The sequence below is a fragment of the Thunnus maccoyii genome, chromosome 18 (genome assembly GCF_910596095.1).
Source record: "Thunnus maccoyii chromosome 18, fThuMac1.1, whole genome shotgun sequence".
NCBI classification, from domain to species: Eukaryota; Metazoa; Chordata; class Actinopteri; order Scombriformes; family Scombridae; genus Thunnus; species Thunnus maccoyii.
Genome location: NC_056550.1, coordinates 4,420,663 through 4,432,295, shown reverse-complemented (window position 1 = coordinate 4,432,295; position 11,633 = coordinate 4,420,663). Strand labels below are relative to the sequence as shown.

General features: G+C 38.6%; 1 protein-coding gene across 1 annotated transcript; it reads right to left on the bottom strand.

The window, feature by feature from the left end:
* LOC121884884 (ornithine decarboxylase-like) lies at window positions 1–10,852 on the bottom strand. The gene is made up of 11 exons (XM_042393973.1): window positions 10,756–10,852; window positions 6,151–6,245; window positions 5,424–5,456; window positions 5,114–5,241; window positions 4,788–4,961; window positions 4,482–4,654; window positions 4,177–4,393; window positions 3,977–4,060; window positions 2,493–2,655; window positions 1,931–2,049; window positions 1–320 (listed from the first exon to the last, which is right to left on the bottom strand). Exons 2-11 carry the CDS (start codon window positions 6,188–6,190, stop codon window positions 63–65), a joined length of 1,389 nt encoding a protein of 462 aa, XP_042249907.1. The 5' UTR covers window positions 6,191–6,245; window positions 10,756–10,852; the 3' UTR covers window positions 1–62.
* Between the last annotated feature and the right edge of the window lie 781 nt (window positions 10,853–11,633).

The window sequence follows — 11,633 nt, the reverse complement described above, 5'->3', positions numbered from 1 at the left end:
CATGTCAGTATTCATTTGGGCACCTGACCTTAAGGTGACTTGAAAAATTGTGAACGTGTTCTTTAATGGATAATGCTGTAGGTGTGACAAAGGTTTAAGGTGTGCCATGTCTCTGCTGTCACAACAGGATAAATTTGTGCATTTTCAAAGCCGTTGAAGGTAGTGGTTACACTAACAGAGTAAGCACCCATGTTGTCGATGAGAAGCCAGTCCCCCACGTCCAACTCAGGAATCCAGTAGTTTTCAGTTATTTTGTCAATGCTGTCGCAGGTTGGACCCCAGATGACAGATCGATATCTCTGCTCGCTGCCCTCAACAGCCTATGTGGAGCACAAACATTGAAATATAAAATCAGCATCACACTGGTTATCACATATTTGTTTAAATCTGACCTCTTAAATCACATTCTACAATTTCCACAGGCCAAGTATTCCAAAAGTGCACAAGTAGAGTCCATTTTATGGTATCAATTACATCATTGTTTGCAGCTGGTAAATGGTAAGTGGTAGCCAGGAACATGATGTACTGCATTTTATTTTAAGCAAACAATTCTAAATGGCTGTACATTAAGATGATAAGATTGGGTCAATGTGTTTCATAGAATCCAGTATCCCTGGAAATCAAGTCCTTATTGAACAATCCCACACCTCAAGATTTATGTATGTCCAATGCCAAGTTTAAAAGATTTGACTGGGGATTTTCGACATTTTTCATTATTGTCAAGGAATCTCATGTGCAGAGCCAAACCTACAATGAACTGATCTATTCATTGTACTTACAAGTATTGAGTGTGTATCCAAAGTCTGATGTATTCCTGTGTGCCATAGAGCTCTGTTGTCGTCCAAAAACTAAAAACACGTCAAAGAGCCACACAGCTGCACTGGGTGACATGTAGGAATACGATACTACAGACTTTGGATACATGCACAATACTTGTGAGTATGACAAGTTCACTGTTGGTCTGGGTCTGCACATGAGATTTGTTAATAATAAGAAAAATATAGAAATCACCAGCCAAATCCTTTAAGAACCAAAGCAGGAGGTAGTAGTGTAGTGAAGCAGAAAGCAAGCTTGTGGAGATCACAGTCTGACTTCCATGCAGGAGAGAGAGAGAATTATTTCTATTAACCATAAGCACAATCTTTCCCTACCATTAACAAAATGTTAGTTGCGTAAACTTAACCATACCTTGACCACAGATTATTTGCCATAACTTCAATCTTAACTCAACTTTAATAATACAGTAGTTGCCATACACAAATACAGTGGAAAGCAAGAATTTTATATCTTCATTGAATGTAATCCCAATGTTTCCCCTATAACTGTACAGGCCAGGCAGGCTGCCAGGCCAAAAAAATATTTTTTAATAAAAAAATATCTATTCATTTGGAAATCAATACCATATGGGGTGTCTCTGTGCAGTGCTGTTCCAAAACGTGAGTCAACCTCTGTGCCATTGCCTGGGAAACTCTTGGTAGCATAGAGGGCAGTATGCAATGTGTGTGTACGAGTGTGTGGTTGAGTGAGAGAGTGAGTGGCTGAAAGAAATGGTAAATATGAGCGGAGTAGAGGAAGATGTTAGCAGTAAGTTGTCAATCTGGCAGTAAATGTACAGTACAGGCTACAGTGTGTCAGTTAATAAATGGTGCAGCTTCTCAAGACCAAGAAAAGTCTCATCTGCTGTTTCCTCAACTGCTGGAAAAGTGAAGGGGGTTAGCCCTAAAGTTAGCGACAATGGGCTAGCCTAACCTGACCAGGCTCACTTAAGGTGGACTGACCTTTCAAGTAGACCAGCTATTCTCATTTTAGTGTCAATCTCAACACTAAACATAGACTGGAGAAATGTGTGGCTGCTAAGTCTCTCCTGAGTTTTGCTCAGCACCCCCCCACCCCCCCCTGTTCTTATGTGGCAAATATAATTCAAGTTCACCTTGTGAAGGTATGGTGCAACAACGGTCTGGACAGGATCGTTGATAATGGTATTCAAGGAGCCATACACTCCATCATTAATGTAGTACATCATTCTGTCAGAGCTGTTTTCCTCACCGTCTGGAAAAAATACATGAAACATAATGAAAGTTACTGAAAAGGTAACTAGATCTATCAAATATGCATGTTTTAAAAAAGGAAAGTAAAGGGAAAATTATGATGAAAATGATCCTTTTTAGCCATTGTCTCTCTTGCCCTCCACCACATGCAACCAGGTATCTGTGGCTCTGCACAAAGTGAGTAACTACAACCCTGAAAATCAAGATTATGGTTACTCAGAGGCTAAGCATGGCTGTCTACTGAATATGAATCTTGATGTAGTAATGCATTGCCACATAGTGCCATCAGACACATCTGGTAGTTGTTAACTTTCACTCACACCTCTTGTATTTAAAATGAATATAAATTTAAATACAGCCACTCAGCTGAAGTAATCTGGTATCTTTAGTTAAAAGTGGACAGGCAACATTCATGTGGCTTCAAAAGACATAAATATACATTACTGTTGTGTTCAGCCATATGATCTATGTCGACTCTTTTGGCAATGACGTTTACTGCCAGTGTGAAGGCTGATTCCACGTAGTATCGGCCTGGTTCTGCAATAATCTGCACCCCGCTGTCAGGTGGGAAGAATTTATCCAGTGCCCCATTAATGACTTCTGAGAACTTGGAGGACAAAACACAATAGATTAATAGGATATTTCAATGGTATAACACCTTTTATTAATATTTAATTTAGCTGACACTCAAATAAAAAGTGGCCAACAGTAACCAGTATCATTCACATCACAAGCAACTGGTTTCTGCATGTGTTTCTATGAATTAGAGAGGCTGGATGGATACCAAATGTTGAAGTTTCATCAAAATGTCATCACACTTGCTTGAGGTAGGGAAACCTTGATAATAAAGAAATCAGAGAGGCACTTATAATGAAGAAGACGTAGGTACATTTGGACCCAGAGGCTTTCTGTGATATGTTGGTACACCACAACCTCTCAAAAAAATCCTCACATTTTTATGCTTGGCAGTGGTTGTTTTGTACACTCAGGTGGACTGTTCATTTAAAGGTTCTTTGAAATCACGAATTGTCTTTGAGGGAAAACAGTACACTTAACAAGAAAAGAGTTACAGTAATTATGTATAATATCTAAGGTTGGAGGGTCCAGCTTCTGACACACCACGTGCTAATAGTATGACGGCAAACTTAACAAACCCAGCCCAAACGAAGACAATTCAGTAGTATGAAAAAATGGTCATAATAATATCCATTTTAAAATCAATTAAACACATTTAGAACATAATAGGTGGGATCAATGAAGGGTAGCTGAGCTTGTCTGGTAGGGATGTCAGGCCATAGACTGTAAAAAAATATGGATGTAATCACTGTGACGTCACCCACTGGGTTGTGGAGGCTGTGGAAGTAGGATCATTTTCTCATAGACTTTCATACAATTAGACTTCTTTTTGCAACCAGTGGAGTCACCCCCTGCTGGCCATTAGAAAGAATGCAGGTTTAAGGCACCTCTGCATTGGCTTCACTTTTCAGACCTGGACCCATGTGCTTGGTTGGGAACCACTGTAATAAAATATACTATTGAGTTGCATTATGGGAAGTGTAGGAGTCTGGTCTTTGAAGCTTGACTCAGACGATAGGAACTATAAGTCAGGATATCTCGGCCTCTGCTGCATTGATTTTGACCATTGAAAAAAAAGTCTCTCACAAGTCCCCTAGTATATGGAAGTGCAGTACTAAATTGCTTGATTGCCTTTTAAATATGCACAATTTTTTTCCCAGCATTCAAAGGTTCCTTGACAGTCTATAGTCCTTAAGGGAAAACAGGAAAAAGATTGTTTTAGATGTAGTAATTACTTCTGTGCAATTCTGTAAATGTCCTTTTTTAACTCCTTTCGTCAATTTGACCTGGGTAATGAGGGTGCAGCACAACAATGAATGAGCACTAGCATTGTATATTTCTTTCAATTTTACCTCTTGAAATTTCATTTGAAAGTCCCCAATCGCAGAAAATCCTCCACCAATATCCAAGAGTCTCATTTGGAATCCCAACAAACTCTGAGAAAAGATATCAGCCATCAATCAGTCATATCAATCAAAATGTTATTAGCAGCAGCAATCTGCTAAAAATTAATTTAATTTTTTCATGTTATATTGCTATCACAATGACTTACTGCTATGTCAAAGACATGTCTGGCATCTGTTATGGCCTGCTTGAACGTCAAACTGTCAGTGCACCCGCTGCCTACATGGAAGCTGACTCCAATGACCTCTAAGTCCAGCTCCCCAGCTCGTTCCAGCAGCTTTTCAACGGTATCCAGTCTGGCTCCAAACTTTGAACTGAGTCTTACCAGTGAATTGGAGTCATCCACTGCGATACGTAGCACTAGTCTGGAAAGTGATTCAAAGACTGAATCAATGCTTTAAAATGAATTTACACCAAACGTGGAAGCAAAAATATTAGTAGTTCTTCACTTACTTGGCTTTGGCATGACATTCAGAGATTTTTAGGAGTTCATCCTCACTATCAAAAGTCATCAGATCTACTCCGTGAGCACAGGCATATTTGATGTGGGACCGTGGTTTTGTTGTATGTGCGTAAATGATTTTATCAGGTGTCACTCCGAGGGACAGGGCCATCTGAATCTCACCCTGTTAGACCAAAATGTGTTTCATATTAGCAGACTGAGAATAAAAATGAGAAGGAAACAACCATTCTCATTAACAGAGACTGTGAAAAAAGAAAACAGAGTTGTAGATTATCTTCAAAATACTTCATCAGTACCTTGCTGGCACAGTCAAAACCTGTGCCCAGAGCACTCAGCATCTGGATAACTGCTGGTGTGTTGTTGCACTTCACTGCATAGAAAGGCTTGACTCGAGGTAAGTTAGTAAGCCACCTGAGGTGTCTCTCAAACATACTGTCTAGATTTGCCACATAGAAGGCTTCTTCATTGTCCTGAATGAAAAAAGCAGAGATAACATTTTATTTAAAAAATTCACATCTAAACTCAAATTCTAAAATTTGAAATCTCAATCTCACAATACTTTCACACAAATATAGATTAATAGTATGTAAAAGTTAAGTGTCAAGATGTCTCTGATACTCACCACTGATCCACGTTCTTCTATTTTATTGTCTATGAAATTATTAATGGTCTGTCCATTTTCCAAGATTTCGATGTCACAATTCTCAGAGGACAAAACCTGCATAACTGATCTGTTTGTATTTACTGATTCTGGAAGAGATGACAATCATTAAGAGACAAAAGCATAAAATTAATAACTGTTAGTTTACAGCACAGAACAAGTTTTGTTAATAGTAGTCAACCAAATAATGTATTGATAACGTAGATAGCCACATTTACTTTACACATGAAAAGACATTTAAAAAACCCTGGAAAGCTTTTTTTCTTCTTACCATGGCCCGTGTTCTTTTCCATATTTTGCAACCCTGAAAATTTCAAATATTTTCAAATGAGTTTAAGCATTACAACAGCATTTCTATGAAACAGAACTGGAAGTAAGTTTGATAGTAAGTACTCACACAAGTCCAGCTGACACTTGTTATAACATTGCCATTACATTCTGATTTTGTTGGCTGGCTTTTCCCCACCCACTGTTTTACAGTTTACGATAGTCCTATTTACCTTGAAACCTGAAAAAGCAGTTTAAACAATTCTTATCATGTAGAGAGCTATCTACACTCATTACAATAAGACAAACAGTGCCACCAGAGGGAAAAAGCTCTTGTCCATTCTGGTTGTTTGCAGCAGTGCATCCCAGCTCCAAGCTAACTTTTTCCACCACTGTTCTGGAACTGTCCTGACAAATAATTTAATGAATGTAAAAGTGAATGTAACTCGTCCCAAAATCAAAATGTTGTTTCTTTACTTTGTAGAGCAAGACAGAGTTTGCCTGGGGCCCTAACATCACTAAATCTGCCCTCTTTAGTCATTTACTTTAAAGGATTACTTTACTTTACTCAGGTCTCATAGGGTGTAGCCAGCCAGTGATAATAACTATAATAACAGCATGAGAAGGCGTGCTACATTGTAGTCAGCGCTCAAGCCAGTTTGCCATTTGCTAAGCGATAGTTTAAAATAAATAAATAAGAAACTGTATATAAGATATAATTATATATAGACCTTTCGTCCTGGAGGCATCTCGGGGAAGATCTCTGTTCATCCCCAACAGATTTTTTACCCTTCCCGGGATGACGGGACGCCGTTAGTCTGGAGCCCTGGATTGAGAACCACAGACAGGTAGGGAAGTCACAAAGTGAGAGATGGACTAATTAACACCAGCCTTTTCCTTTAAAAAACAATTGTCTTTTGCCTTTAACTTTCTCTTTGATCACTCATGTAAATGTCAATCTAATCAATCACACAGCACAGCAGCTGTTATTATTTACCTGTACTTGTTTACAGGAAGTGGTTGTTGTAAAATAATGATTTTGAAAGCAATATAGAAAAATAAATAGCCTATAAAAATTCAGTCTGTAATCACTGTATATTAACCATCAATTAGGCTAATAGTATATGCACAGGTTTAAATAGTGCAGTTGATACAATACAAAAGTTCACACCAACTATCAAATAAAATGATCATAGATCATGTGAAAGATTCTAAACCTTGCTGTTCCTCTCATTAGCAAACATTTCATATATAACTGAGTAATAGCAGATCATGCCTTATATTTTCGTTGACATAGTCAGTCTAATGTTTCCTTTTTCATTATTTGCTCAGAAAACAGGATGTTTGTTTACCCGGATAGTATACAGAAGTGGGCCACTTCAGGCAATGACGCAGCACAGCTGGTCTTCTTCTGACCCCAGATGTGAGTCTGAAATGGCCGACATGTAAAATAGAAAATATAGCCCAAATATCCCAAATCAAATGTGGGCCTTTGGTGATGCTACATTTTTTGGTAGTTCTGGTTTATCTCATTTGTTCTTGGTTGACATACGGCTTGCTTGTAGCCCAGATCTGAGAAACAGGAACGGACTGCCCAAGTGCCATCATTCCACGTGGTATGTGGGCTGGTTGAAAGTGCCGAAAGTATTGGGTGTATTGCCAGATCTGGGCCACAGCAATTTTGCTATTTGTGTAGTCATCCCTCTCTGAAAAGTACAACATATATTGGTTATTTGTAGTATTATTATACATGCAGTCTAAATTTTGTGTTGTGATGAATGTAAATTAAGATAAATTAAGTTATGTGTTAATGTGCTAATTTTACTTTTTTAATATTCATCATTGCTTAACTTTAGGGATCTGAGGTTGAGGTTATCAGTGGTTTATAAGTGCAAGAATCTTGTTGTCTGTGATTTCATTCCATTGACTAATGCATTGACTAATCCTCTGACTAATGCATTGCACGGTTTTGAATGTGGTTTGTCTAATTGGTGCAGAATGACAAACATGAAGCCGGACTGTGCTCTGATTAGTCTCCGCAAGGACACTGATGTACTGGTCAACAAATGTTTGGCAGGTAGCGACAGTATTCTGTGAACGGTACAACTAACTTGTTCAAACAGGAGATGAATACATACATGATCATGAACACAAAACAAGCAACATAGACACAAAGCATTGGAGAAGTTATGGTTACAGGGTAAGTCTATAGAGAATATCTCAGCCAAACCAATCAAAGTAGCCACACATCCATGAATGTGTGGCTATCCATAGACAAAAATACATGCAAATTACAGTGGCACTGACACAGACTCCAAGTGGCCATCTGCTTGTAAATAACAATATTTCCATTCAGCAACTGCCTGAAATTGGCAATTAATAGACACCACCAGCAAACCCATTTTATAGTTTGTATAGTTTTATTGTCTTTGTGTTCAATTGCTTTGGTCCAGTATGATATGATAAATAATGCTTACTTTATATTTTGGACCCTTTCCTTTTGTATCTTCACAAATCAAAGTGTTTTCAGACTTGAGCAAAACCCCTGTAATATCCATATTGATTATATGGTAAACAGTGCTGTAAAACAGGATGGGTTCGCACCAAATTTGGGATTGGCACTAAGTTTTTGTACAGACATTCATGGTTCCCAGATGATGTACGTATCCTTCTGACTGGTGATTTAAACAAAATATCTCTACAAGCATTGGATGGATTGCCATTGGATTTGGAGGATGAATTCTCTGGGCAATCCACAAATGTTTGCATGCCAACACGCTAAACTAACTGACAGTGATAAACATATATGCAAAACATCAGTGTGTTAGCATTGTTGTTGTGGCCTTGTTAGTATGCTTAATTACAGCCTCACAATGCTATTAGCATGGCTTTATACTATTAGGCCGCTTTAATGTCATATCAGAGTTTTCAGAATTATGAGATTCTGTCTTGAAAATAGTGTTCACATCAACATCCAAGTCATAATAACAGCTAGGAAACTCAGACTTTTCTGGAAGCACTGATGTATTCAACTTGGCACTAATTTATTGATTAATCCATAGAATTGATAATAAGGAAGTGCCTGAAAAATCAATCAAAAAGGGATACGTCACATTAGCTAAATTCTCTCATTTATAGCTATTAAACCCAAACTTAAAGGATATGGTGTTACATTGTCAATGCACAGTAATTTTAAGCCTCACTTCATGAATTCTGTAATCATACAACCTCTTTTAATTCTACCGTGGTGTGAACTCTCCCAAGTTGTGATTATGGGAATCTTCCTCATCTCTACCATCTATCCCACATGACATGAATGCGGCATCAGTCTTGTTTAACTTGGTGGCACAAGCACCCATAAAAATAAATTTAAGTGTAGAGTCTTGAAGGCTTACATTCAGGGTCAGATCATTTCATAAGTGGCTCAGCAATGGAAGACCCAATTAGAATGCTTGTATGAAAGAAAGAGGGCCTTCTTTAGATCATATAGATCCTCCAATGATGTGAAGGCAACAGGACAGACACGTGTGACAAACCAATGATTATAATGCAAAGTCATTACAAACATGCAAAAACCCACTGTTTACCTGGACAAAGTTATGTAAAAACGGCTCGAGGCTGCTACAAAAACATACAAACAACTTCTGCACACACCAGACAAGTGTTGACTTTACTCAACGGCAATTCTCTTTCTCTTTCTCCCCTGCATTGAGTCATCCCCTCTTTTCCAACTTTTCTGTCAGAAGTGGAATATCAGTTTTACTTCTTGAAATGCATTTTAATTGTAATGTGATGATACAGTAGAATTATGACCGTATTAATCCTGTATTAGTAGTCGATGTGAGGAATGACAAGACTGGATGTGCACCTTGGCCACCTCCCTAGTGACGAAGTAGCTAAATCTCTTGAGAAGAAGAGGAGGGAGAACATTTTAGTCTTGTGTCAGGCCGTGTGGTTCGTTCCTTGTCAACGTGTCAGGACCCGTCAAGTAGGATGTAAACAAGTGCAGAACCTGAGTCCCAACCCTCAAGGGGAAAAGGACCTTATCACTCACAGTGTCAACAGAAAACAAAAGACAAGCAGTTGAGTAGACAGTCTTTTTATTTATTGAGACACCATCCCAAAAACAAACTGTATGAGTTGTTTTGTTTACAGAAAAAGACAAACCTGGCCACTTTGCTTAGACTATACTGGTTACCTTGTGAGGAGTTAAAATGATTGTTTGATAACATTAAAATATTGGTGGGGAAAATTCAGCAGAACCCTGAATTCTAGTTAGGAAATTCCCAGTGAGGAAGTAACAGTTAATCATCCTGAGGAGAAGAGGAGGGGGAACATTTTAGCTTTGTGGAATCGTCATTGTCATGCTGTATTGAGCAAATATTGCCACTGACTAAATGTATAGAGTGAAATACCTCTATAAATATTCTTTAATGACTCTGTTTCATTAAATGTCACAATACTGAGCAACTCAGAGAGGCATAACTACAAGACTATTGCATTTCTTTATACTTTTAGTTCATTTTGTTCTTCTCTGGTGCAGTACTTGTGGTAAGACAGCAGTGGAGAAAGTGCAGGGAGCAGGTATCTGCGTAAAACATGCATGCTGTGTTTAATATGATTCATGGGCTTACCTTTGTGAGATTGTCAGTACAGATAACAAAAGTGAAAAGAGACAGTGACAGTGCTGAACAACCCTTTCATTATTTTACCCACCCTCTGTCCAAGGAATATTTTTCCTCCATTACCCACCATTGTGGAGGTAAACACTCCCACTCTAATATGGACATTGACTCCAGTTAAAGAATCAGGCCTCAGAGAAGGGATTTCTTTTAAAAGGTTTATTTCAAGTTATGTAGTCTGTGTCCATGTGTAGTACTTGCTTTGGGGTGTAGTTGTTGTAATTTGTGGGTATGCGTTTGTGTGGTGTGTGGATAGAGCATATGTAGGGAAACATGAGCTAAATTAAGCAAACTAGCATTCATGTAGAGAACATAAGACTAACCAAGCAGTTACAGATTTACATGATGCATATTAGTGAATTTTAGCAAGGGTGATTCAATACAATAAAGTATGGAAAACCCCTTATTCTTCATACAGTAATAAATGCATTAACTTAACTACGCCAAATTATCGTACAGTTGAATGATGACAAGGCTAAAATATGCACATTGACTACATCTGAACTGAAGAATCATGGCAATGGGGTGGCTAATTAGCTATCTGTTGCATCATACCAATTAACTCACTAGAATGGCTAAAACTCGACAGAATCTCAACAATGAACTTAAATTCTAATAGGAAATGTCCTTTACAGATAAATAATCGGTACTTACATCTTTTCATGAATGCACAACAACAGAATAGTCCACACGGGAAAAACTGCCCCCTTAATTGGCCACTTTATCTACTCCTCCTGAGATGACTGAGAGAGGCAGCAGACTCTCTGAGCCTGTCACTCTTATTTTAGTCCACTAGGAGTCGCTGCTGGGCTTTCCAACACCCACAACAAAGCAGTTGCCTTTTACCAGTGAGAGTGTATTCATCAGTGGAGGCTTCAGTCATGGAAACATGCCCATCAGATCGCAGAGGAGCATGACAAAAGCAAGGCCCACAGAGAGGGTGCTGAAACCTACTTCCTCAGAACTAGCAAAGCTTACATCAGTAGCCTTTTAAGTCAGAAGCAAATGTCCTATCGGGAGCAGGTCAGAAAGAAGAGGCAGGTTTTGGAACCAGTCATTGTCATAATTAAAGTAATTGGTAAGTGCGGTCTTAACGACAGAGGAGACAGACATGAAGCTGCTTACACCCTGGAAGATGTGACCTTGGACCATGGCAATTGTGTTGCTTAGTGTCTGCTCTGCTGAAAAGAGTAAGAAGCAACACTGATACAAAAAATAAAGGAAGTGGGTCTTTTTCTACTCCAAAACAACCATGAACAAAGTTACTGATTTTTGACTAATTCAAGGGGAAATTGCTGCTGAAGTGAAGCAGGCAGGAATGCTTTCAGTCCAAATGGACACAACACAGGATTTAGCATCCAAAGACTAGTGTGAAGTACTGCTGTGTCATGTCACTGATGTTATCTGTGAAAGACCAATCCCTGTCATTGACTGTGAGTCACTGACTCGGCACAAAATCCACAATCATTATTCTGTGCCAAAATACATTCTTCAGCTATCTGAATTAGACAAATGAAGTTACAGTCTTTCTA